General features: G+C 41.2%; 3 protein-coding genes across 4 annotated transcripts in view; 2 read left to right on the top strand and 1 right to left on the bottom strand.

Annotated features, from left to right (window-relative positions):
- Window positions 1-674: 674 nt before the first annotated feature.
- On the top strand, window positions 675-6960 carry sybl1 (synaptobrevin-like 1). The gene is given in 8 exon segments (NM_001200372.1): window positions 675-766; window positions 2794-2948; window positions 3075-3132; window positions 3612-3749; window positions 6136-6226; window positions 6408-6475; window positions 6571-6663; window positions 6824-6960. Coding segments are annotated over 7 exon segments (663 nt in total). The 5' UTR covers window positions 675-766; window positions 2794-2802; the 3' UTR covers window positions 6893-6960.
- Window positions 6961-9146: 2186 nt separating this feature from the next.
- Window positions 9147-16739, bottom strand: si:ch211-274f20.2 (calnexin). 2 transcript variants are annotated; one of them, XM_017474265.3, is made up of 14 exons: window positions 16472-16738; window positions 16302-16375; window positions 16094-16152; window positions 14812-14953; window positions 14455-14536; window positions 14161-14353; window positions 13670-13859; window positions 13301-13414; window positions 12198-12354; window positions 11714-11911; window positions 10029-10148; window positions 9757-9859; window positions 9584-9657; window positions 9147-9489 (listed from the first exon to the last, which is right to left on the bottom strand). In XM_017474265.3, exons 1-14 carry the CDS (start codon window positions 16541-16543, stop codon window positions 9478-9480), a joined length of 1590 nt encoding a protein of 529 aa, XP_017329754.1. In that variant the 5' UTR covers window positions 16544-16738; the 3' UTR covers window positions 9147-9477. The 2 variants fall into 2 exon arrangements, with proteins under 2 accessions (XP_017329754.1, XP_047013011.1); XM_047157055.2 differs by lacking the exon at window positions 11714-11911 and having other exon boundaries at window positions 16472-16739.
- A 7049-nt stretch (window positions 16740-23788) lies between these two features.
- rhogd (ras homolog gene family, member Gd) overlaps window positions 23789-27831 on the top strand; it is a 4682-nt gene continuing 639 nt past the window's right edge. Inside the window, exons 1-2 of the mRNA XM_017475240.3 lie at window positions 23789-23895; window positions 25043-27831. The exon at window positions 25043-27831 is cut by the window's right edge and continues 639 nt beyond it. Coding sequence (XP_017330729.1) covers window positions 25072-25647 — 576 coding nt within the window. The 5' untranslated portion in view covers window positions 23789-23895; window positions 25043-25071 and the 3' untranslated portion in view covers window positions 25648-27831. The remainder of the gene's footprint in view (window positions 23896-25042) is intronic.

Raw genomic sequence — 27831 nt, forward strand, 5'->3', positions numbered from 1 at the left:
TGCACTGTATGACCAATATGGAGCTATTTGGGATGAAGCATAAATTAATGAGAGAAGCGTTAGGTTTCAACAAATTATTTTAAAAAAAAAATCATAATAACAAATAACCGTTTCGACTGTTTAGAATATTCAGATTTGAAAAGAAGCAGCCTCGTTTCCCCCAGAACAAAATACATATTCATTAACAGTATTATTCTGATTCAGTAAAGTCCTTAATAAAAAAATATATTTATTAATTATTAAAAAGATTTATATATTCATTTTCGTTTTTCAGTAGAAAATTGGACGTAAACCCAACAACAATCAACGTTTTGGGGGAACATCCATCATTATGTACTTCCAAAAAGGGATAGGACTAGGAAAAAAAATATTTTGAGCCACAATACATTTGAATGCTTTCACATTAGTTACTGCGAATTATAGGGTTTATAAAAGAAACTGATCGACTGGAACAGAGTTTCAGATAACGCAGTGGTAACGAGTAAACAAAAAACGTCGATTATTTATTAGTACAGTTTAAGAGATGTGCAATTTATCAAAAAAAATCATTCACGTGACCAAATTGTCGTATCAACAGATATACGTGATTTTAAAAAATATTAACTTTACAATAGAAACTATGCGGTTGCAGTAAACGTCATTTCCGGGATGCAGTGGGGGCGGAAGTTACTCGGAACCTGCGGTAGGAACTTTCAGCAGCGTTCAAGCTTTTTTAATGTTTACAACGCAAATAAAAGCCTCGACGCTTTGATTAAAACTGTATCAGGTATGTTTATTATCATTTATTAATCCCTATAGGAGTGTAGTGTCGTTATAAATTGCCTGTCTGTCTAGAAGGAGAGATTGCCGTCGATTTGTTTGCCTTAACTAGCTTAGCTTCCAGAATGTTTCATGTTATGCTAGTTGCTAAACAGCTATGCCAGTCGGCTTATTGTTTTTCCTCCCCCACCCGTATTCCGAAAAACCCGCCTCGTTCGATAGAGGATTGGCTGGTAGCTCCGAATAGTCTCAGATTGACGGATTTGAGAGCGAATAGAATATTAGCTAATTCAGGCTGGATGCTAATAGCCAATCAGCGTTCATGAGGCGGGGTTTGTGGGAATACAGGTGTGGAAAAGAAGTCGTGAGTGAGTTTGAAAGGTTTGAGTCATGTGATGTTTGTGGTGAGTGATTGGTCAGGGGTGAGTTTATAGAGAGTTCTAGTAAGACAGAACAAGTAGTAGTACCGGACAATGTTGTTTTAGCAAAGCTGCATGGTTTTATTTTCAATAGCTAGCCAAGCTGATTGAGTAATCAGGGGATTTCTGCCGTGCGTATTAAGTGTCTGGGGTAAATATTACTCCGCCATCCAATAATCTGTCTATGAGCTGTTACTATAGAAACTGTAGCGTATTCTCGTAACGAGCGCATTAATATAAACCAGTCATTTGAATTAGAGCCGGCACTACTGTCAGAGCATTAATCAACTGTCTTATAGAGCATTAATCAACACCTTCTGACCAATCAGATTTCATCATTCAGCAGTGCTGAGGTGTGATCTACTTTAACCCTAAGATCTACAAACACAGTAATTAAGTATTTTCAAAACACTCATCTAACAATAGTTTTGGTTTTTTTTTTTTTTTTTAAAGCAGTCATACAGGTTTTCACAGTTTTTGTTTTTGTTTGTGATTATAGCAGCCAAAAATATGCGAGTTTTTTTTTTCTTTTTTCTGAAAACTTCTTGAATTTTACGAAATCGCACGAAATTGTTTTGCACGGTCTTTCGCAGTGATGTTTGTTTAGCCGTAAACGAATTGAGGAGGGCTTTGGCTTGAATGCGCGGTTCTGATGAGGTCGCACGACGCGTCTCGACCCAAACCTGCGGCCATTTTGAAAAATCTCAAGCTCCTCCGGACATTGCGGCGTTTGCTTGATTATTATTATTTATTTATTTTTTGCGTTCGTTTCTACGAAGGATTGAACAGTGAGCGTATAGGAGAGGTGTAACGCCCTGCCAGCTATCTGTATCTGCTCAGTACTCCGAATATTCATGTCCTCATATGTATTCCGGGTCTTAAATCCAGAACGGTATTATTTTGGTTTGTATCTTCCCCTGACAATTTCTAAACCGATTTATTAGTTATACTTCCTGAGATCTAAACAAATTAGTAGCCTAATTTAAATCACCACAACCAGAACCGGGCAGTTACTACTGATGAGTAAATAAACACAGGAAACCTCTCAGCCGTGTGAAAATTAAAAATATATATATATATATAAATTAAAAAAAGCTCCCACTTAAACGTTTTATTAAATAGCATATGAACCTTTCTAGCAAGCTTTCTAACCAATCTGTTTATTCTGAATAATGTAATCGTGTATATATATAAATATATATTACACACAACCTTATTCAACCTTTATAAAACCTCAAAACATTGAAAGAATGCTGCAGATCTGTGAGTTGTATCTGTGTTGTAAGATTTTACTTCCTTCTTTTCATAGCGCACGCTTGGAGTTATTTACATTACCTGCATAAATATTCGCATGCAATCAAGCCAACCTCCTAATTATTTTGTTTATTTATTTTTACTCGAAATGCAGCGGCTGTCCTTTTTAAAGATTTACACACTTTACAAATTAAGAATATTTTCAGTTACCGTTGTGACAGATGGGGGTTAACGGTGCAATATCGGAGCCGACCAAGATGTCGTAATCCCGTCAGTTTAGCAACGATGCCCGTCGGGCACTCTGCGTGCGAGGACCCGTTTGACCGCTCTGTTTAAGCAAAGTCATTTCCAACGTTTCCAGCTCTGTGCTATGGCGATCCTTTTCGCTGTGGTAGCCCGTGGAACCACCATACTCGCCAAACATGCCTGGTGCGGAGGAAACTTCCTGGAGGTGACGGAGCAAATTCTGGCGAGGATTCCATCCGAAAACAACAAATTAACCTACTCGCATGGCAGGTAAGAAACGTGAATCCTTCTTGAAGTCTCTCTTCAACTGAATGGGCAATTTATTATTATTATTATTATTATTATTATTTAAAAAAATTTAAACATAATGCCTGACATCATCGCTCTTATTTTCAGCTATCTCTTCCACTACATCTGTCATGACAGAATTATCTATTTATGCATCACAGATGACGTGAGTATGAGATGTTCCCTATTTGTCGAATTTCCATGATGGCTCAGGCCTTTTTACACTGCGCAGAGTACCAGAACTGCTTGTGCTCTTTGTGTCAAAGTGTACAAAAGGTTTCATTTCTCAAAAACTGTTGATCAGTCTCTCTCGTCAGTGTTTTAAGAAAGTTTCTCAAGCACTGTACATCGCAGAGGCATGAGGCTGTGGTCGTTTGTAATCTTCTAAAGAGCTCGGTTTAACTGTTCTAACATGGTTGTGTAACCATATAATGTATTATGCATGTCGGTTATTATGATCCGGAGCTAACAGGCCCTCCCGGGCTGTTCAAGTCACCTCTTTGAGCTCTGTTGTTACCTGTCTTTAAATGTACAGTGGAAAAAAAAACAAAAAAAACACCATCGTTCTGCGTTCAAACCATCCGATCTTTTACAAGTCGTGCTAACGACGACGTAGACGATCCTGTTCTGTGGCTTTGCGTGCAGGACTTTGAGAGGTCGCGCGCATTCAGTTTCCTCAACGAAGTCAAGAAACGTTTCCAGACCACCTATGGCTCTCGGGCTCAGACGGCTTTACCCTACGCCATGAACAGCGAGTTCTCCAGCACTCTTGCGGCACAAATGGTACGTGACATTTCACACAACATCTCCACCCCACTTTCCAACGCAAGCTTCCTGTCCTGTCTGCACAATACCGAGTCAATACTCTGATTCCACCAAATTCTGATTCGCACCCCTGGAGTATGAATGCTGTAATCTGAAGTCTGTTGCACCTTATTCAGAAAATCCACTGATGGGAGATATAAGCGCGTGCTCAGGTCGCAAGGAATTGTGGGTGCTAGCAGATGCTTAGCTGTAGTCTAGGTATTTAGGAATGGCAACTCGTAACAACCACGTATACAGGAATATCCCGATGCCTATACGCATATAAACATCCGTATTCGGAATATGGCCACGACCCGAATATGGACCTTAAACAGAATTTGACGTGCATGTAAACGTAATCAGTGTTCACTGCAGTCAGTCCTGATGGGTTTCCTTTGCATGTGCGCATGAAAAAGCTGCTTTACACTGTAAGATATTTGTCCGCGTAGGGCAAATCCTGAAACAATTCCTTCCTTGTGAATTAAGATCGCCGTTGTATCATATGACATGATTAGTGTTGACAGATTTAGTACCTCTGCAACCAAAGAAGTGCAAGAAACAAGTTCTGATAGAAGGTTCGGCCCAAAATCTCAGATCGGGAATGTTTGTTCTGAGAACTGCCTGGGATGACACGATATCCATGCAGCGGTTACGAAAGAATTATGATGATGATTAGTAGTAGTAGTAGTAGTATCATTTATTTATTTATTTATTTTTTTTAAGGCAGTAGTGATGATAAAACCTAAAAACATGTGGGATTCCATATCAGAGCGTTTGATTGGATAAGAGCAGTTAGTAGGATTGTGGTACAGAAAATGTTTCATTCTGGAAGAGCGCGTCTTAGTGTCTATAAACCGCAGCCATGAAGAAATGAATGGTCCGTGCTGAAGTTTAGCCGTGCCGTGCTGCTAACACTTTCCTCATTGGGTAGCCCTAAAAGTTTTGCCCGGATAGCAATTCAGCTGATTCAAGACAAAGTCTGATCATTAAGTGATGATCATTTGATAATTATGAAATTGTGCATACTCGTGTTTAATTTGTATAGGATTTGCCTAGTCGTGGCACGTCTGTGTTGTGACCCACAGGATTCCCAAGCATTTTATTTGTATTTATTTAATTTTTTATTTTTTTATTTTTTTATTTATATATATTTTTTGCAGTAGCAGTCTTAGTAAACACTTGAACCTGTGCATGAAAAACCCAGGCATTAGCCATTTGGGGACATGTTCGGGCCACATGCAGCAGTGATGTGATTGTTGTACTTGTTGGAATGTAACATTTTTATTTATTTTTTTTGTAAAAGTGGGTAATAATAAACTGGCACATCACAAGTTACAAGTTAATGAATTAAAGATGTTTGACATGTTTGGGACCAGGCCTGCTGAGAACAGGATCAGGGGGAGTAGTAGGAGTAGTAGTAGTAGTTGTAGGAGTAGTAGTGGTAGTAGGAGTAGTGGTGGTAGGAGTAGTGCTGGTGGTGGTAGGAGTATTGGTGGTAGTAGTAGTGGTAGGAGTGGTGGTGGTGGTGGTAGGAGTGGTAGTAGGAGTAGTAGTAGGAGTAGTGGTGGTGGTGGTGGTGGTGGTGGTGGTAGTAGTGGTAGGAGTAGTAGGGGTAGTGGTGGTAGTGGTAGGAGTAGTAGGGGTAGTGGTGGTGGTGGTAGTGGTAGGAGTAGTAGTTGTAGTAGGAGTAGTAGTGGTAGGGGTAGTGGTGGTGGTGGTAGTAGTGGTGGTGGTGGTAGGAGTAGTGGTGGTGGTAGTAGTTGTAGGAGTAGTAGTGGTGGTAGTAGTGGAAGTAGTAGTTGTAGGAGTAGTGGTGGAGGTGGTGGTGGTAGGAGTAGGGGTAGTGGTGGTAGTAGGAGTAGTGCTGGAAGTGGTGGTAGTAGTGTTGGTGGTGGTAGGAGTAGTGGTGGTAGTGGTAGGAGTGGTGGTAGGAGTAGTGGTGGTGTTAGTAGTAGTAGTGGTAGGAGTGGTGGTGGTGGTGGTAGGAGTAGTGGTGGAAGTAGTGGTGGTAGGGGTAGTAGTGGTAGGAGTAGTAGTAGTGGTGGTAGTAGGAGTATTGGTGGTGGTAGTAATAGTGGTAGTAGTAGTATTCATTTAATTGACAACAACAATAATAAGGTAGTGGGAAGTCAATTTGGTTGCCATTCAGAATTTTGTTTAGCAACTTAATCTCTGTGTGGCAAAAACAAGTATATAAGTAAAAAAAATAATAATAATATTCACTTATGTTCAAAACAGGTTTTTATCAGTATGTATATAGGGAAAATAAAAGCATAATGTAATTTATCACAAAATCAGTAATATATTGTCCTGTACAGCCCTATATGTATTGGCAAGTATTCATTTGAATTTTGCCCTCTCACAGAAACACCACTCAGATCCAAGAGGCTCGGATCGGTTGACAGAGACGCAAATGCAGGTTGATGACTTGAAGGGCATTATGGTCCGGAATATTGGTGAGACGACGACTGCTAATTTCTTAAAAAATTGTTTCGATGCAGTGTTATTCATTTTTGTCTAGTGTTTATATGGTCAGACTGGTTTGAGCTGACATGAAGGCTACTGTAACTCAAATAAGCGCTCTTTACAATCGTGCTGAACATCAAATGATCTCAGAATGCGACGTTTTCCTTTTAGATCTGGTGGCACAGAGAGGAGAGAAACTGGAACTTCTCATTGACAAGACTGAGAACTTGGTGGACTCGGTGAGTGTCTGTCTTGACTCCCGCATATTGCCATTTTGCCGAACATGATCGCGAGGATGCATTCCTTTGCTTCTTGTCCCTTTTTAAAAACACAGTCCGTCACCTTCAAGACGACGAGTCGCAACCTAGCCCGCGCCATGTGTATGAAGAACCTGAAATTGACGATCATCGTCATAATTGCAGCGCTCGTGAGTAAAACATGAAACGTTGTGCAGGAATACTGCAGAGTAAAATAGAAAGCTCAGCTCACCAGATAGATACTGATGGGTCTGCAGATGAAAAATTATAATAATAATCATTTTATAAACTGATGAGGCCTTTATTTTTATTCATCCCTTGTGTGTTCAGGTGGTCCTGTTCATAATAGTAACGGCTGCATGCGGAGGTGTGACTTGGCCAAACTGCCGGAGCAAGTAGGAAGCAAAGCTGGAGCTTCTTCCTTCACTCTCTCTGATCTTGAAGGGAAATAAACCACTCGCTCAAGACCATTACGCCATCTGTACATTTAATCCGGTGATCCTGAGCTGTCTTCTGTTTAGCCTGGCTCTCTCAGGTGCAGGCTTCTTAACAATGACTGCGTAGCTTTAAACACACACACACAGGACTCAGGAGAGCCTGGAAATTAAACACCCTCTTTCCAAAAACCCTCTCCCCCCCCCATGCATTCCTTGAGCGATCAAATCAGCGAACGTTTTGTGAACGGATGCGATTCCTTTCTAGAACATTTTCTTTTATCCCATGTTGTGAAGCAGTTATGTTGGTGATGAACATATACGTCAAGTTCTAACATGAAATCTTTGTTAGCAAGGCACACGTTTATGCACACGGAAACTGTGCAAAATCAACACACAGACTCACTAATCATTACTACTCGGAAGCCTACTGCATACGGCGTAATTGTATAATAAAAACAAACGACGTTTGGTATATTATGTACGCGTAGAAGAGAATTAATACACGTTATTTATGATCACTATGATATATGAAGTGGTTGGAAATTCCAATATCGTTGTATCCATGGTGTTAGTGTTGATATTTGAAGGAGAAAAAAAAATGTGAGAAAACCAAACAATAATCAGTATCGGTGTGTATCGAGGAGTGTGTGAAGCTCACGGATACAGGTTTATGGTTCTTCCTTTTTAGGAGAAAAATAACCCATGCACGGTTCTAACATGGTGGGATGGTACAAGTCCCGTTTGTTCGTCTTGTTAATCCATTCGCGTGTACAGTTGGTGTGTGCGGGTCCCGTCACAAATACTGTCACAGTTTAGAGTTGTATTATATGCTTAAACGTTATGTACATTATACCACGGGAACGGGGCAGTGCTAGCTCAGCAGTTAAGACGACGGATTACCGAACTCACGGAAGGTCGTGAGGTCGTTCAAATCCCAGCACTGCCATTGTTGGGCCCTTGAGCAAGATCCTTAATTCTCAACTGAGATCAATTTCATTAACTCCGCATAAGGGTGTCTGCCTGACGCCGTAAACGTAGATGTAATTACAGTGTTTCCCACAGTTCTATTATGCACATGCCTCGACTCATATTGAGCCCAACTGCAGATGTACAGTTAGTGTACGAGGACTAGTATGCACTGGTGAGTGGGAGGAGATTTTCAGTCTCCCTAATTGATAGATTGTTACATATGTGTCAGTTGAAAAAAAAAAATTTTTCCCCCCAATTCATCCCACAAGGCACTTTTTTTGTTTGCTTTTTGTCATAATAATGTAATTATTAATATGCCATGTAATTATTTAATTATTCATCAGATTAAAGAGAATAAAGTTCTATCTCAAATGGTTTTATTGTATTAAAATGGAGGAATGAAAACATGTTGAAAACATTGATGGTGTATTTAAAATGATTCTTCCAGAGTTCTGGGCCGGCCTTAGATGTGTCTCAGTACATTAATGGTACTAAATGTGAACGGTTGTCTTTACTATCTTGTAGTTTGTTGCTTATTATAACTTGTGTGTGGGTATAAACATTTATAAACAGTACTACCATTCAAATAGACACAGTGACCAGTTCAGCTAGGATTGTTTTCCCAGAGCTTGTAGTTCCAAGAGAGATCTTAAAGTGCACCTATTATGTTTTTTTTTCAAATATTACCAGATATGTAGCGTGTTATAGAGCTGTTTATGAATGTTAAAACATCTGCAAAGTCTCAAAAATCAAAGCGCAAGACAAACGTTGAGTCATTGACTCCCAAAAGAAGGAACCGATTCTGAACAGCTGAATCGACTCGTTAGTGATTCCAGACTTTACTTCCTGTACTAACCTACGTAGGTACGTAACAAAAAGCCCCGCCTCTGGTCTTCATCACCTGCTCGCTGACAGACGGAGCTAAAACTCGTTACGGTAGTGGGCGTTTCCTTTTTGAAACACGCTGACAGCGGTAGACCAATCACGACAGACTGGGATATCTGACCAATCAGAGCAGAGTATGCTCTCTGAAAGGAGGAGTTTCGAATGAATCGTTTAGAACGGATCATTTAACGAGTCATTTGTGACACTGGGGGAATAAGTATTTGAACCTTCTTGTAAAATTGAGTACAGTAGGACTAAAAACCATGAAATTGTATCATTTGTGAGATAATTCTGATCATAAATAAGTGAAAACTCTAAATGTAGCCCGTTCTCGTTTAGGGAAAAAACGTTCCAACAGTATATTTCATTTGACTCTGAAAGTGAAAGCTTTATTTGAAACACAGACGTTTACAGTTCACAAGAACGCATTTTACAAAATTCATTTCTATACTATCCCATCAAGACTATCTGAAAGTCACATGATCACTATTTAAACTTTTTTTTTTTTTTTTTTTTTTTTTTTTTTTTTTTTTAAGTCCAATAAAAATGGCATTTCTTTCCCCCCTCTGGAGTGTCTAGGTGAATTGATTTGAAGTTTAGAATATTTTAGGTAGGATGTTGCTTAGAAACCATTCATGTTTTATCTTCCATTGCTTTATCCATGCCAGGCTCAGTAAACCACAAAGAGCTGCATCATTTGATGACCTGTAGACAGGAACGAACAAAGATGTTTTAAATGAAGTTTAAAAATTTTTTCCAAACCATTGGAAATTTGATTTATCTCTAACTACCTAATTACCTTTAACTCCAAGTCTGATTTTTTCTGTACATTATTGACCCCCCGTTTCCTCAGGCCAGTAGAGTTGTTGGGTCCTTGATCACCATATAAAATAAAAAATCAATGTACAATTCAGAAAACGCTGCAATTTATTACTGCGATTGACACAAACGTTTAAAATCTAATGTACCCACCACAGTCAGTGAAACTCCGGTGACCTTCTGGATCCTGTGGACTCTCCGACTGAGGCTCGTCAGTTTTTTTGTAGTAATAATCCTGATCCGGGGGGCCAAATCGCTGACACACAAATAGACATGTCATGTATGAACTTCTCCCAAAGTTCGCTAAAGAATACGGTGAACATTGCATCATCTCACCAATCGAATGACTCGGATATAAAACTATACTATAAATGAATCTGGTGTAATGATTGTCTAAAACATGCAAAATATCCAACAGGTTCTACCTTATCAGGCCACATGAAACTGATAAAGAGGATGATGGGAAGGCCCACGCTGAAGACGTACACACCCCAGAGCCAGGGACGCTTTTCTGTGGCGAACAGTAACCGCTCCACAAGTCCATGCTAGAAGAGGCATTCAAATTCTATAAGTGTGTCACAACACCGTTTCCCATTAACCTACTGAAGATCTAGCTTATTGAATCTGCTCTACAGATGTGCTGCAAAAAAATAATGGCACCTTAGCAAGTGAAAATGTCTAGTCACAGTTATCTAGCATTTTCCTATTAAAAGATTACAATACACCAACTATAAGGTTATTAAACCTATTTATAGACCTGGTGTTGTTTTTTTTTTTAAACAAATTTCAAGCTTGAAACGAGTCGGTCTAAAACAAGCCGAATAATCGTTGATATATATTTGATTGATGATAATCTCATAAGAAATATGAAAGAAATAAGAACCATATCGTTGTTTACAGTATGATTACCATCGCTTCATGGAAAGACATGAACACTGTTCCAAGAGCTGTAACGAGCCTATCGACGTTCTTTACAATACATTGAACTCCCCGAAGCCAAAAAAGTATTTGCACGTGTCCTGGATACCAATCCATTTAGGCAAGAACTCCTCCAGCCACTATTCCACTAACAATTAGCTAGAGTTTATGGGTGTGTTTATTTATCTGCTACCCTCATGCAAATTCAATACAATTTGATCCTGAGCTTGGGTTACTGTCTCTGTGGAGTTTCTCTTCTCCATGTATTTCCTCAGGGTTATCCAGTTTCCTCCTACCTCCCAAACACATGTTGGGAATTGGACTGGCTATGCTAAATTGCCTGTAGATGTGGATGAGTGTGAATATGTGTGTCAGGTGTAGCGTTCCCAGGATAGGCTCAGGTCCACTGCAACCCCGACAAGGATAAAGTGATTACTGAACATATATGAATAAACTAATATTGTTAGTTACAGTTATATTTATATATACGCTTTTCTAGACACTCAAAGCTCTTTACATAGGGGGGGGGGGGGGGGGGGGGGGTTTCTTCAACTACCACTAGTGTGTAGCATCCACTTGGATTATGCGACGTTAGCCAGAGTGCGCCAGAACGTCCACCACACATATTAGTGGAGAGGAGAAGAGAGTGATGTAGCCAATTCAGAAATGGGGATTATTAGGGGGCCGTGATAGACAAGGGTGAATTTCGCCAGGACACCGGGGTTACACCCGTACTCTTTTACAGTAAGTGTCCTGGGTTTTTTAATGACCACAGAGAGTCAGGACCTCGGTTTAATGTCACATCCGAAAGGCGGTGCTGCTTTCACAGTGTCCCGTCACTATACTGGAGCATTAGAAGCCACACAGACCACGGGGTGAGCGCCCCCTGCTGGCCTCGCTACTACCACTTCCAGCAGCAACCTTAGTTTTCCCATCCAGGTACTGACCAGGCTCAACGCTGCTTAGCTCCAGTGAGAAACCAGGCGAGAACTGCAGGGAGATACGGCTCTGGCGACATTACCAAACTTCTTGATGTCCTTCTCTGAGCCATTTTACGCAACACTTTGTCTGTCAGTGCCAACTGGCAATACAGTTTAAGCTCCATTCATTCAGGTTTCTAGATTTTACAATGAGTTGGTAGGGTCTAGTGAGTCTAGCGAGCTTAAAAGAAGAAAAGCAGACAGAATCTTACTGTCTGCCTTTGTCCCCAGGTGTCCTCTGTCCAGCGTCTGGCAATCACGATGTCGTCACACAGCAGGATGTTGTCAAACAGCACATCTCCAGTAAGGGACCACAACTCAAACCCTACTGCAGACACAGGACTCATTCTGAATGGCCGAGTGTCCTCAAAGTAAGCCGGGTTAGGGATCTTTCGTGGCAGCCATTTTCCCTAATGCAGAAACCAGCAAGCATGTGACTGCTAATAACAGGTTATGTAAAAGGAAATGAAACCTGAAACAGGTACAGCATGAACCGGAACGTTTTGTTTCTATTTTGTCTCAGAATTGTTCGTCTCGTTAATTCTCGTATCTGAATGATCCGATCGTATCTGTGGTCTGTGTAATGTAATGATCATTTTTCAAGAATAAGGCTTATTAGTGAAATTGAGACAAGAACATAAGAGTTACAGCTAAGCCTGAGTATCAGCCTACTGTTGCCTTCTGTTGCAGGTCTACCTGATAATTTGGGTTGTCAATCATAGGTGGTTTCCATTTCCCTTTATATGCTGGGTTGGGCACCATGGGAGGCTTCCACGGCCCACAGCCTGCAGCATGGGAGCAGGCAGGGTTAGCAACGAGAGGAGCTTCCCACTCCCCATCCATCTCCACTAACCTGTTTAGCCAAAGGAATTAATATCACCGTTAGACTGAAAAATAAATAAATAAATAAATGAATGACAAAAAAATCTTTAAAATCACATTTACATCACATAACAATAGTCGTAGACATAATAATGCTGGGACATGGGGAGAACATGCTAAACTCCATACAGACACTAATCTGAGCTCGGGATCAAACCGGGACCCGGGTAAGATATAATTAATGTCCGTCCATTTTCTGTACCACGGGGTCGTGGGGAACCTAGAGCCTATCCCAGGGGACACCCTGGACAGGGTGCCAATCCCACACAGGGCACAATCACACACGCACACACATACAACCTACGGACAATTTAGAGACGCTAATCAGCCTACAACACGTCTTTCGACTGGGGAAGGAAACCCCGGAAGCACTGGGAAAATATGCAAACTCCACACACACACAGGGCAGAGGCAGCAATCGAATCCCCAACCCTGGAGGTGCGAGGCAAACATGCTAACCACTACGCCACCGTGCCTGCTATAATTAAATAATTTTAAATTCATTTTGTAAATGTATTGCTATGAAATCTGTTTGGGTGATTGGAAACCCCGGTTCCCAGAACATGAGGGTTAAATTAGTGACACCTGGGCCGCTCTCTCTCTCTCTCTGTACATGGATCGCTGAGTTAACTGGGTTGGACTGTGATTATTTGAGATCGTACCAATGGATATATATATATAATATAACACAACATGTCAGTATAGTATTGGCACCCTGTCCAGGGTGTACCCCGCCTTGTGCCCGATGCTCCCAGGGATAGGCTCCATGTTTCCTCGTGACCCTGAAGAGGATAAGCGGTATAGAAGATGGATGGATGGATGGATGGTATCAGTAGAGTCACAGGATAAAGAGAGGGTGTAAAATGTGAACAGTGACTCGTGAACGCTGTCATGTGTTGTGGAGCTGCCTTACACACCAGTCATGTGGAGCCTGAGCCTCTGGGTCTGGGATAAAAGGCTCTTCCTCTTCTATCCAGCCGGTAGGTTTCTGAACCGTGGGGTCAGGAATAAGCCGAGGAGCTTCTTCATCCCTTCATGCACAATACGGAGAGATTAAATCTGCCATTAATACCTAGTGCGGTTACTGTATTAAACACAGGGAGTGTGTATTTCAGTCTCTCCATAACGGTACGTGTTTAGAAGTCTTCAAAAAGATTCAAATTCGACCTCGTCATCTAGTATGTCCCTTTTTAGAGCGTTAGCATAATCGTAGGCAATATGCACAGTTCTTTTCCTTCGCACAAATGACTTTTCAGACATTTGCAAAACATTTTGAATAAACGTACCAGTCGTGGGGTCTCGTTACGGTGGGATCTGGAATATGACGCCTGTCATCCCAGTTAAAGGGTTTAGTATCCTCCGGGTCCTCTATCTCACGGGGAGGCATCACTGGGGGATCCATGTCCTCCAGGAGACTGCCGTTATTGACTAACGTTTGGTCGATGAAAATTTCAAATGTGTTGTCAGGATACAAATCTGAAAAACAAGGGTGTTTTTTTTTCTTTATCGGTCCTCTGTCATAGTTTATTTCAAAACACCAAAGCTGCGCAGGACAACTAAAAACATTTCTCAGATTAATGGAATTTACATGTTCTCTAATACTTTTGCCGTCGACAGTTATAATTGATGTCGTCTAATCGTATTGGACTACTTTACGATGAAATTGTTGATACCGCCTACTTGTTTTACATTGTGTAATGCGATTAAAGGTTCTCAATCCAACCCGAGCCCGGCTCAGTCATTTCAGGCCTAATGTTGTGCCCTCGTTAATACTCACTGAGAGCGTAGAGATGAGGGTCGTGGCCAGTGAAATAGTCGCTCAGGTCAGTCTCAGGCTGCCGGGCATGTTTCTCCTCATACATCCCCGTCAGTGGGTTCCGGTGGCGGATAATGAAATGCACTTTGTATATACTTCCACATTTGTCTGGACCAAACATAATGGTGTATGGTGTGGCATCGCTAAACTGACTCTAAAAGAATCCGAAAATAAATAAATAAATAAAAAGTCCAGTCTACGTAATGATGGCATGCTTATCGCGAACCGTGCTCGTGATGTTAGTAATGCTCGCACCAAGCGCAGGTCGTCTGAATGAGACAGCAATTTAACGTAGCCTCCTCCACAGTCAATCCCGTTTTGGAAGAAAACTTCATACCTGTGGAGATCAGTTAAACACGTAGTCCAGTAAGCGATAAAACGTGACTGGACTGAGCGTTTATTATTAAACCTCTGCCATTCCGTCCGCCATACTAGAACTTGTAACTGAGTTGTTACGATAGAAACGGTGTCGTTTAAGAATGAGCACGTTAATATAAACCCGATTAGAACTACAGCAACATCACAGGTATGTCACAGCATTACGAGGTGCTTTCATTTTTATAAATAAAGTAAAGGTGTGATTAACCAAGATGAACGAATGAAAAGGCTTACTGTAGGAACAGAGGTTTTTCTTTGAAGTGGTACACTGTCTGTAGGTATGCAGAAATAGCATGATGACGGCCAGGAGACTTAAGGACGAGGCCCTTGTTTCCTGGTGATGCTTTATTCTTGGATTCCTCTAAAAGCCATTCTCCTAAATTAAAAATAATATCGCAGCATCACTTATTATATGTAGACCAGGGTTTGCCAACTGGAGGTGTGTAAAATCGATTTTTAAATTAAAGTTGAGGGTCGACGATATCCAGTCATCCAGCATATAGTCTAATAGGTCGTTCTGAGTGGGTTTTAGACGTACCTTAAACTCCATACTCCCCGTTTTCCACCTCAAATAATATAGGAATATAGGGTGGATTCAGTTAAACTGGGAGATCCAGTAAATTGGGATAGGTAAACTTAACATTTATTTTCTGGCCTGATAACTGAAAATTGTTCCAATATATCTGAATTCACTCGATTTTACAATAGAAATGGTTCTGTACATCATGGACACACAGTACGCACTGTATTAGATTGAATTCCAATGATTTGCTATAAGATCTTTGGTGGCCACAGAGTACTGTTAAACTAGCCCAATCTGGCAACCCCATTAACTGTTTGGTCCGGTGCTTCCCCAAGCATAGAGCAGTGTGATTCCTGCCCCAATGGGCCTCCATTATTGCTTGCTGCAATTCCCATTTTCGATCACTAGCTGCAATAATAACTCTATAGATGTTAAGTGGGCCAGCGAGCGTACTGTCGCAACATCTAGAGCGAATCCGTGGAACACTGGATTATATGCTGGGTCACCGGTCACTCAAAAAAGAAAAAAAAAAGTGATTAGCATTTCAGCTAATCACATATATGGAGCTTTAAATGAGGACTTGGAAATGGCAGTTCACATTCGCTGAGCTGGTAATATAAATGGTGGCGCGCTACCCGGCCTGCTCTTAAGGGTGAGCCACCAATGTTATAATATGGATTGTTAGCTACTATACACTGGGTTGCAGCTTTTGTCCAAACTGGTCAATCAACACAAATATATTCAACACTTAAACCTTGGAGGCAAAATTGCAGAGGAGAAATGTCCCATAATCTCACTGAATGTTAGTGTTATTTCAGTATTTAATCTGGGAAATGAAATTGGCACTAACTATAAACCTCTAGGTAACCATAATGAATTACTTCATGCTTACCTTCCTCACATATTCACATTTACAAATCAATTTCCACCGACACGCATTTCACAGACACGTAGATATAAACAGACTCGTTAGAAGCACAACATTAATCTTACCATCATATTTATAAATGTCCAAATCTCCTTCTTTCAGTGATTGGGAAAGAACCCATTTTCTTCAGCACAAAGAAATGGGAGACATATGAGATGCAACTATTATTCAGCTCTGACAACAAAAACGATCGATTACCAAAAATAACATGCATGATTTTAAAATCTTTACAGTGCAGGCTACTTATAGGGATAACGAGTACAAGAAGAGTACCTATCCAATGGGCTTGTGTCAAAAGTTTCGGCGAAATATGCCTGGTTTGGAGTGGTGACAGATCTGGAAATGCTCTTACAGTTGGAAAAAGAAGGAACGGTAACGGTTATTATTATTATTATTATTATTATTATTATTATTATTATTATTACTGAACAGGATGAACTGACCTGCTCCTCCCTGCACACAATCAAAGTCGAACAGAAACAGAAAGCAATGAGCGCCCCCTGTCTGATTAGCATGATCAGGTTTTCCAGATGGACATGAAACTTCCCAAGCGGTTGTTATACTGTAATAATATAATGCCGTGTTCGCCTTTGTTCTTGTTCTGTAAGTGTTAATAACATAAGGAGAGCCAAATGAAAAGCGGCGAACATGAACGAGGTCTCTGTCACGCTGTACTCAAACAAGAAGTTTCCTTAATGCTGCCAGTTATCTAGGGTGGACTTTGGTCGGTGTTAAACCATTTACAGACCTGTAAATGAAACATCTACCCGTTCAGTGTTGACCTCCAGTTGACTGTCCTATATATATATATATATATATATATATATATATATATATATATATATATATATATATATATATTACGCTGTCATTATTCATGCGTATTAGACAATATTTATAGTTACAGTACAGTTACAGTGCCTTGCTTAAGTATTCCTTGATATTTTTGAAGCATTTCAGCCGGATAAAGAAATGCATCTGTTTTAATGAAATGTCATGACGCTACACAAAATAACCCATAATATTGAAGTGGTGGGAGAAATGGATATAGTTTTCAAAATAATTTACAGTTACATCCGTAACCAGTGTTCTATTTCATCCCGCCTAACCACCAGGGGCAGTGCGTAACACCTGGATACCTCTCTGCACTAAGGGCCTTAGGAACTGACTCACCTATGGCCGACTGGAAAGGTGTTCAGAGATGATCAGCACACTCACACTGTCAGGAAAGGCGATGATGATCTTATAGAGCCTGGAGCAGTCTCTATGGTGCAGTCCATTTAGCTGTGGTGCAGATCGCCTGGAGTGAAATTCCTCACAGTAATACCTATGAGAATGACATGTTCTTCATGGAATGGCATGACACGGTAAGGGCTGGGCGTCCAGCCTGTAAGTAGGCCATGGTGGTGACTTCTGATACCCAGTTAACCAATCACTTCATAGTTAGGCGAGCATCACGTGTGCACGATGTCAAATGAATAATTGATCCAACGAATGAATAGCTGGTTAAAATAGTACTGTAAGGCTCATACTGGACACAGGAGTGAATGTTCTGCAGGTTGATCTTTGCAGAACACTGCATGTTCATTCACCTGGTTCAGAAACATGAGTGACATGACCTTTGGCATGAGCCCAGAATTTGGCCATACAGTCGATCTGGAATCATCTGGCCACCGAAGCATGCAAGATGACCTAAGGTATGCAATTATTCCGTTATTTTGAATGATACACATTTTAGATCAACATCCTGAGAGAAGAGAGAGGACATGAGGGACTTCAACAAAAGGGGATATCCCAAGGCCAGGCTCATAGGGGAGCATGTCAGGAGGAACCAAATGGCTTCTTTCTAAAATGCTGATATGAGCTTATGAGAATCCAAGAAAGTGCCATCTGCTGGATCAGGATGAGCTGAAATGGCCACCACATACACCATTAACATAGATGGGGACTTGTATTTAGCATTCCCTGCAAAAATGGTAACTCTTTAGGTACTGGGCAGAATACAGGTTGGTGTAGGTTCTACACAAACTTCTAGAATTGTACAGTCCACCCAGTGAGAAAGTTACCAGGGCATTCCCCTCACTAGTGAGAGTAATGTGAAGAGGGCCATTTGGCGTCGTCAGAGTGAATAAGGCTCGACAGTGAGTTGATTCTACGTCATTAAAAGAGGTTCACCAGTGCCTGACCAAACTTTACTCAGATCTGCTGCACCACTTCTTGGTACAGGTGCCAATCACCTGGACGTATGCACTGCCAGTTGCTCTGTTGCACTTAACAGGCAGGTGAGTCATGCTCATGCCAATAAAATGACTGATTTGCCTTGGAGATTGGGAGCTCTTCTGCGAGTTCACTCTGTGACCAAGCTTCAAGATGTGTGCAAGGAGACTCGATGTGTCCCACATGTCCTGCTCTCTGGTGGAGGCACAGAGGGGACAATTATTCAAGTATGTAAGAACCCTGACACCTCTGCCATTAGAGAGTACAATGCAGCCTAAATGTATCTTAGGAATACCTGTGAGGCTAGAGACAACCCAAAGGGTAGAACTTTGAACTGTTACACACGTCCCATGAAGGTGAAGCTCAAGAAGCACCTGCACTCTGGGGACGTTGAAATACAGTTATTGACTCACAGCATGAACAACTTCTGATAACCTTAACATATGAAAAGGGAGGACTTTCAGGAACTAATTCTGTCCTCTCAAATCTACAATGGGATGGGAAACAGTCATCTTTTTTCCAAACAAAATACGTTGAGTGGAACCTCTCAACTTCCACTTTTGTTGTCTGCCTCACTTCCTGTGATTGTGCACTCCTGTTTTGTGTTCCCCTAATTAATTACCCTGTTTAAGTTCTGCATTTTCCCTCCTGAGTTGCCAAGCATCATAGGGTTACAGTTTTGTTGTTGTGTCTGCACCATGAGTAGCTTTTGTTTTCCTGTAGAGTTTTCCTTGCCTTGCCCAGTCTTACCTTAGTCTAGTCCTTTGTTTTAGTCTTCCTAGTTTTTGGTTCTTTTCCTGTCTGCACTTGCATCCAACTCCCTGGATTTGTGACAGAATGCTTGGTTTTAATATGGATGCAACAGAATTGGGGGTACTAAGGCAGGAGTTCATAGTGCAGGTCCTGCTCCTCAAGGATGTGGAGAACATCACTCCACCTCCCTGCTCAGCTAAGGACATTGCTTCACCTCCCTGCTCCAATGAGGATGTCACTCCCCCTCCTGGCTCTGCTGAGGACATCGCTCTGCCTCCCGCCTCGGCTGAGGATGTCGCTCTGCCCCCCTGCTCAGCTGAGGATGTCACTCCACCTCTTTGCTTCACCATGTTCGTTGCTCCCCTAGTCCTTGCCATGGTCACTGCTCGCCCCTTTGGCCTTGGTGCGCTCATTGCTACCCCCTCTGGCCTTGTCGTGGTCGTCGCTCCTCCCTCTGGCCTTACTGTTATCATCACTCCCTCCTCTGTCCTCGCTGTGGTCATCACTCCCCCGCTCTGGCACCAGTAGGGATGTTGCTTTGCCCATGGGTCCAGGCCTTCCTATGTTTTGGGTGCTTCAGCAGCTGCGCCTTAAGGGGTGCTATGTTATGTTCACCATGGACTATTCCCCCCCAGAGGGCATCCTCACTCCCCCTCACTCCCCCCCAGAGGGCATCCTCACTCAAATGTTCTTATTTCTCCCTTTATTATCTGCCTCACTTCCTGTATTTGTTCACACCTGTTTTGTGTTTTCCTAATTAGCTCCCCTATTTAACTACTGTGTTTTCCCTCCTGAATTGACAAGCATCATACGTTGTAGGATTACTGTTATGTTGTTGTGTTTGCACTGTGAGTAGCTTTTGTGTTCGGTTTTTCCTTGCCGTGCCCTGTCCTGCCTTAATCTAGTCCTTTGTTTGAGCTTTTCTAGTTTTTGGTCCTTTTCCTGTGTTTTGTTTGTTTTGAGTTGTTTAATCATTGAAGACTTCTGCACTTGCATCCGACTCCCTGGATTTGTGAAACCTCTTGTTCTGAATGATGGGATCTACTTTTTTGATCGGGCGATTGGTCGTGAGATTTAAGACAGATAAGGTCTCAAGCCCAGAGAAGGTTGGGAAATTGAGGTTGGTGGAATGGGAGTTTTTTGTGGGGCGTGGGGTCTGAAACAGTATGGATCAGGGGTGCTCAGGTAGGGCCGCTTCACTTGATCGTGGTGTTCTGTGGCTTTGCAAGTTTAAAGCCTGAGCTCAGACCCAAAGATCTGTCCAAGAACTATGTGAGGAGACCACATAGGGTCATTCTGCAGCTTCAGGAAGTGTGGACCGTGCCAGCCACACTTGATATTTCCCCATGTCTCAAGTCATGCCAAGTACCCTGCTTTTAGCCAATTGTCAGAATGTCTGCACTTAATAATAAAACAGCCCTTCAGTCCTGATGTACGTATTAAGCAAGGCTCTCATCACTGAACTTCAGACTATAGAAGGTGGCTGCTGGGAACTTGCCAAAACACTGTCCATGTAATCCTTATACCGAGGTACAAAGAACTCTGATGACCAGTGAGTGAAAGACCACCTTCAGTGCTGAGTTACATTGCTATATCCAACGCTAAATGAGTCACCACCTTTTTTAATTTAAAATCTATTTCGATAGATTCTGTCAGCTGTGTCTGTGACCTTCCAGCTGTTGAACCAGTTACTGGACATTATATGGAATTATAAGGATCTCTAGTCTGATTTATTATTATTAAGCTATTGATGTAGTTATTTTGAAAATAAATATTTAAAAGTAGCAGTAAAACACTTGTTTAAGATTGGCGGGCCTTGCTTTTATGATATTATGATGATTTCCAGCTGTTAAAACCAATTAATTTATCATCAGTGCATATTTACATTTACATCACCCATAATGTGCAGAAATGTATGACCCCTGTAACAAAGCAAATTTATTCTGCCTTCACTTGTTACTGTGTGGTGTTGGCATATGAAAGTAGTTAACAACAGCAGCTGAAACCACAGCTAGTTTTCTATATCTATTACGGGAACAATAAAAAAAAACGTACAGCAATGTAACATTAGGTCAAAATGCATTAGCGTGGTTGGCTATTTTGGCTGACAAGCTAAGCTAACTAAATTTGTTTGCAGCTAACTTAAATTAGCTACATCCTGATGTCAACTTCATAATTAATATCAATTTGTAAAATGTCAGAAAGGCCTTAGTTCTGGCTCTTTCTACGTAAGTGTGTGTGTAGTGGGGTTTTTTTGTTTGTTTGTTTGTTTTGTTTTTTTAACCCTACAGAAAAAGCAAACTAGTTTCTTTCTTTCTTTCTTTTTTATTCCAGCCACTTACATTGTTGTAGCTCTTTCTGCATGAATGTGGGTGTGTTACCTTAGCTCTCTCTCTCTCTCTCTCTCTCTCTCTCTCTCTCTCTCTCTCTCTCTCTCTCTCTCTCTCTTTGTTCTTCCTACAGCTATTATGAGCTTGTGTCTGGTCAGCCTGCTCCTTTAACTGCTATCTGCTTGTATTGTAGTCTGCCTCACTTGTATGTCATTCTCAATAAAAGCATCAACTGAATACATGTAAATGCCATGCTAGTTTCATTTATATGATTCCTCTCCCACAATGCATTCCTCTCGACTTTCAAAGCACAGCAAGCAGACAAATAGTATGTTGACAAAGAAGAAGAAAAAAACCTTACATACACAATCTATATAAAAACTGGAGAGCCTACTTACAGAATTAACCGACCCACCCTAGATCGGGCCCCGAAAGCCGATTTATTATTGATAATTATAGTAGCGTTAAAGCGCAGTAAGTAGATAATCTTCGCTGGATGACTGTAGACTTAGCTGCAATCATAAACTATGATACACTATAACGTTCATACTCATCATCCTTTCACCACGCTTAGTACTGACTTTACTAACCCTAACCCTAACCCTGTTGTGACCTGTAAGTATTTTTGGTCTACCTCCTGGAATATGAAGTTTTCAGACCCGTCGCGTTCTTTTCCAAATACAACCATTGTTCAATGCAGCGACGAAAGTGAAATGCAACGCAGCAGGGAAATGTTTTCACTTCTGAACAAAGTCATCGTTTCATTCTTAAGAAAGCAAGCCACTTCTGATTTTTTTTCTTTTTTCTTTGACAGAACAAGGAACGTAAGAGCAACGGAATATCGAAATTTCACAGATATTTCAAAATATCGTAAAGAACACACTAGTTTGTGTATTGTATCGCACATAAATGCAATCACACCGTGAAATGCAATGCTATAGATTGATTTTAACGCAGATACATTCAACACTTATTTCTTTATAAGCAATACCCTGGTTTTTATGTTTTATTTTGTTTTATAAGAAAGAGAACAAGCAATGTAAGAGCAATGCAATGAAGGTTTTGCTATTCAGTGTGGCACGCTGTCCTCAAAGTAATACCACCTGTGTATTGCATTTCATTTTTCTATTGTTAAAAGCCTTATACAGACCATATTCAACTGGATTATACACGGTTATCTAGAACCGAAGACAGTATAGCGTTTTGTCAAACCTACACAGCATACAGGTACATCTAAAAAAATTTGAATATTGTAGGAAAATGACATTTTTTCCCATAATTGAATTAAAAAAGTGGAACTTTTTATATATTCTAGATTCATTACACATAAAGTGAAATATTTCAAGCCTTTTTGTTTGTTTGTTTGTTTTAATCTCGATGATTACGGCTTACAGCTCACGGAAATCAAAAATCCAGTATCTCAAAATATTCGAATAAAGAATTTATAATACAGAAATGTCGACCTGAGAAGACTCTAATCAGTAAATTAATTAACTCAAAACACCTGCGACGGTTTCCTGAGTCTTTAATCTCTCGGTCTGGTTCAGTACACACGACCACAATCACGGGGAAGATGAACGTCAATGTTGTATTTCATTTGGAAATCAAGGTCCCAGAGTCTGGAGGACGAGTGGAGACGAACAGAATCCAAGCTGCTTGAAGTCCAGTGTGAAGTTTCCACAGTCGGTGATGATTTGGGTTGCCGTGTCATCTGCTGGTGTTGGTCCAGTGTGTTTTCTCAAGTCGAGAGTCGATGCAGCGTCTACCAGGAGATTTTAGAGAACTTCATGCTTCCATCTGCTGACGAGCTTTATGGAGATGCTGATTTCCTTTTCCAGCAGGACTCGACACCTCCCACAGCACCAAAACTTCTAGTAACTGGTTTCTGACCATGGTGTTACTGTGCTTGATCGTCCAGCCGACTCGCCTGACCCGAACCCCATAGAGAATCTACGGGAGACACCAGAACCGACAATACAGACGAGCTGAAGTCCACTATCAAAGCAACCTGGACTTCCAGAACACCTCAGCAGTGCCACAGTCTGATCGCCTCCATGCCACGCCGCACTGATGCAGTAATTCCTGCAAAAGGATTAAAACCCAGACCGAGTATCAGCGCATAAATTAACACACTTTTCATCAGGTCGACATTTCTGTATTATAAATTCTTTATCCTAATATTTAGAGATACTGGATTTTTGATTTCTGTAAGCTGTAATCATCAAGATTAAAAAAAAGGCTTGAAATATTCCACTTTATGTGTAATGAATCTACAATATGTGAAAAGTTCCACTTTTTGAATTGAATTACAGGGGGGAAAAAACAACCCAAACTTTTCCACGATATTGTAAATTTTTTTTATTTATTATTTATTTATTTATTTTTTTATATAGATGCACCTGTAAATATATAATTAATTTTCTTAAACAGTGAAGTTGAGGAGTGCCACACTGATGTCAACACTGGACTTGTATTCTGAAGGTTCTGGGCTGGATCTGCTCGCTCTGTCGCTGTTCTCCTCAGTTCTGAGCGGCGCTAGACCTGGGCGCGGGAGGATCTCTGAGGCGGTGAGATTTTCATTTCAGCTTTTATTTATTAATTTATTTGATGTTTTTTTTTTTTTTTTAATTATTATTATTTGCATAACCTGAGCTACAAAACATTCCGCCGGAGGTTCTGTCAGGTTCAGTAGAGAACCGGCTGGTAAATAAAGCGAGTGTTTATTTATCTAGACATATTTGCAGCACAGTTTTAAACCGAGTCGACGTTTCTGGAAAACAACATAAATACCTCGATAATTAGCTAAAGAGCTACTCAGAGTTTGTGAGGTGGGGAAACCCTGAATATTATTATTATTATTATTATTATTATTATTATTATTATTATTATTATTATGAGCAGGTTTAGATGTAGGTTAGCTCAGGTGAAGTGTTAACGCGTAGGTTTTGATGAACCTCTCTGTTATATGTCGTGACAGTAATATATCTCCTTTACAGCGGTTGTACATGTCGTTGTTTATTAATAGCTAGCTAAAACAGCTTTGAATTGAAAGGAAAGAGGAAATGAATTAGCCGGGCAGGGCTAGCAGCCGCGCTAACGCTGTGTGAGCTAACTCTAGCCCCGGGTTTGTTTAGTCAGTGATGTATAAACCTGGATAGTAGCAGTGGTGTTTTACGAATATATATATGGAGCTGTTGTTTTTGTTTGTTTGTTTGTGGTTTTTTATTTTGTCTCTTTCTCTCTTTCCCTGTCCGTTTATTAGCCGCTTTAGCTAGTTGTTAGCAGGCTAGCTGTGTAGCGTTAGCCGGTTAACGCTAGCTTAGCTTCCTGGATACAGTACTCGAGTAGATGCTAGTTTCCTCAACTTCCTTCCGCTGATGGTTATGAAAACAAAACAGTGTACTTGGATTTTTTTTGGGTCTTTTCCCAGCCCTTTCTTGAAATATTTACCTCTTTCTGAACTCGTATTAAGCTTTTAAGTTCAGGTTAATGTTTTGTAAAGTGTGTATTTATGTATCTGTTTGTTTGTTTGACAATTGAACCCATCAATGGAGTATTTATTATACACATGAGTGAGAAAGAAGGAGGAACCCGGGTTTTAGATTTGGATTTGGAAGCACACATGCACTCAAAGAATAAACAAATATGGCTGATTTATTAATTTGAGTTGAAAACATTAATAATGGCTGGAAACTCGGGTCTTCTGCACTGTAGGTGTCCCTGCTGGTGTGGTCTAAAGAAGGATGCAGACGATAAAGTGCGTCGTCGTTGGCGACGGGGCAGTGGGGAAAACGTGCCTTCTCATCTCATACACCACCAACGCCTTCCCCGAGGAGTACATCCCGACCGTGTTCGACAACTACAGCGCCCAGATGAGCGTCGACGGACGCACGGTGAGCCTGAACCTGTGGGACACGGCGGGTCAGGAGGAGTACGACCGGCTGCGCACGCTCTCCTACCCTCAGACCAACGTGTTCATTATCTGCTTTTCCATCGGCAGTCCGTCGTCGTATGCCAACGTCCGGCACAAGTGGTTCCCGGAGGTTTCGCACCACTGCCCCAGCGTGCCTGTGCTGCTCGTGGGAACCAAACGCGATCTGCGCAGCGACGCCGAGACCGTCAAGAAGTTAAAGGAGCAGAACCTGGCGCCCACCACGCAGCAGCAGGGCACCGCGCTGGCTAAGCAGATCAACGCCGTGAAGTATCTGGAGTGCTCGGCTCTGCTCCAAGAAGGCGTCAGGGAAGTTTTTGCCGAGGCCGTGCGTGCCGTTCTCTATCCCGTCACCAAAAAGAATCCCAAAAAGTGCGTCCTCTTGTAGTTTGGCTTTGGAGACTTGTGGAAATGGACTCGGAGAGCTCAGAGGACAGACGGATGATCCCGGTGTTAATAGCCATCTCTTCTTCCTCACTTGTGTTTTTAACCACTCTAGGTATTGTTTTTGGCTCCCTGAAATTTTTATTTTTTTTTGCTTTCTTTCTTTGTTTTTTTGTTTTTTTTTTGCTTTTCTACAGTCACCAAAGTATGAACTCTTTACCAGGACTGAAGAAACTCCTGTTGATTTCAAAACCACTTTCCCCTTTGGCCTCGTTCGTCTCCTTGGAAGGATGTGGGTTGTCAAGATCATTCGCACTTACCTCATGGCTAAAAAAAAAAATGCAATTGCAAGACACATGGCAATATTTTAATAATGAAGCAAAGCAATACGGAAAAGAAGTTTCGCCCAGTCGCGCTGGAGGATGGCGTGGCATTGTTTTCCTCGAGCAGCATCTGAGAAGGAAAAGCATCTCGTTTCTACCACCTGTCGTCTCCGATCTGTCCTTTTTTTTTTTTTTTTTTTTCTTTTTTTTTTTTTGGCGCCTAACAGGTTAGCTGAACTCCTCTCCTGATACGAAAACAACGTGAGGAACGATATCAAATATTTATACGCATATAGAGCGCTTAACACCTGAGAATGAAAAGCTTACCTCCAAAAAAAAAAAACCTTTTCAGATATTCGTTGTGTTTTACTATTACCCCCGAAATGTCATAATTTTTTTTTTTTTGCTTCTGTGAAATGAGGTGTAAGAATGGTGCGCCGTTATATTGACGAGTTATACGCCTTATATGAAAAAGGTCACGCGGTGTATGGACGAAACAAAAGCCTGCGACCTAATACAGTGCCTACATGACAGTACACAAGCTTTTTATTACATGTCTTGTCTTGTATAAACGACTGCAGTGCTTTGTATCAGATCCTTTGTACGCCTGAAGCCCAGACTTCCTTGTTTGACTTTCTTTCCGTCACACGTAACAATTTAGATATCTTAAATGCCTTGCTCACGATTTTTTCTTTTTACTCTTTTTCTTTTTTCTTTTTTTCTTTTTTTTTTTTTTTTTGCACCCAGTGCTGCCTCGCCAGTTTAATTCCAAGTGCCTGACTTGTTTCCGGATTTGATCCACAATCCTGCCTCCAGTGAACTGCCTGCAGCCTCGTAACCGAATCGAGTCGAACAGAATCGACTCGGAGTCAACTTATTTAGAATTGACTCCTTGAGTCCAGCGAACAAGTGAACAGACATTTCATTACTATCTACTTACAGAGTGACAAACAACGCTAAAAAAGCTGTAAATAGAGCGTTTGTCCTCTGTACTGGGAAGGTTTAGTGCCAGGCGTGTGTGTGTGTGTGTCTGCGTCTGCTTCATTCTTAACGCTCAGTGATTCATTCTTAATCACTGTGTTTCACAGCTTTTCACAGTGAGTCAGTGCTCAGCCCCGGCAGGTGTTGACGAGAGCGTGTATTTCTTTCCACAAGCATCAGTCCCAACGATTTCATTTCATGCTTTAAATTCGGAGAGACCGAGACGTCCCCAAGTATTTAACATCTCAAGTATCATGGTCACTTTTTTTTTTTATATATATATGAATACATTTCTGACCAAAAGTTCACGTAAACGACGCCAAGCACTGTTTGCGTATTAGAATACGTCGCAAACGTCTCGGATCAGCTTATGCTCAGCACGAGAAATACAAGTAAATGAACGCAAGCGGTCCTTACACTTGGAAGTACTTGTCGTGTATGGGTGCGTAGGGCGGAGCTTCACCGAGACTGCCATAGACAAAAGACAAAAATAAATAAATATAAATCATTCATTAATTTGATCATCTAAATAATCCAGATTGTCTGGTTTAAGTTAATTTTTCTTTGGAACGTGTTATGTGCTTAACCGGTTTAATTAGCGGGTGACTTTTTATTCGTTTGTTGTTTTGTTTTGGACAAATTTGCATTACGCAAGCCTATGCATGAGCGAAGCGTTCTTCTTTCATTTTTGTTTCTCAGCAGTAGTTATAAATGCCATGTGGTTGCAACTTTTCATCACTTTTCGGCGCCTGCACATGTAATCGCCATCTTGGTTTGTGGCGGATGCAAAAACTGACATCGTCGAACAGTCGTGTGGTTTCAAAAGTGAAGTGGTACTTTATATATGTTGTTTTTTTTTTTTTTTTGTGCTGAAAATGTTGCAC

The sequence above is a fragment of the Ictalurus punctatus genome, chromosome 8 (assembly GCF_001660625.3).
Source record: "Ictalurus punctatus breed USDA103 chromosome 8, Coco_2.0, whole genome shotgun sequence".
NCBI lineage: Eukaryota > Metazoa > Chordata > Actinopteri > Siluriformes > Ictaluridae > Ictalurus > Ictalurus punctatus.

Bases quoted from the DNA above. Each gene is read 5' to 3' on its own strand.
- si:ch211-274f20.2 (XM_017474265.3), bottom strand. From the start codon at position 16,543: ATGCTAATCAGACAGGGGGCGCTCATTGCTTTCTGTTTCTGTTCGACT. The intron at 13,415-13,669 runs GTACGTTTATTC...TTGTGCATGAAG, and splicing joins GTAACGAGACCCCACGACTG to GGATGAAGAAGCTCCTCGGC. The intron at 11,912-12,197 runs GTAGACCTGCAA...TTTCTGCATTAG, and splicing joins TTGACAACCCAAATTATCAG to GGAAAATGGCTGCCACGAAA.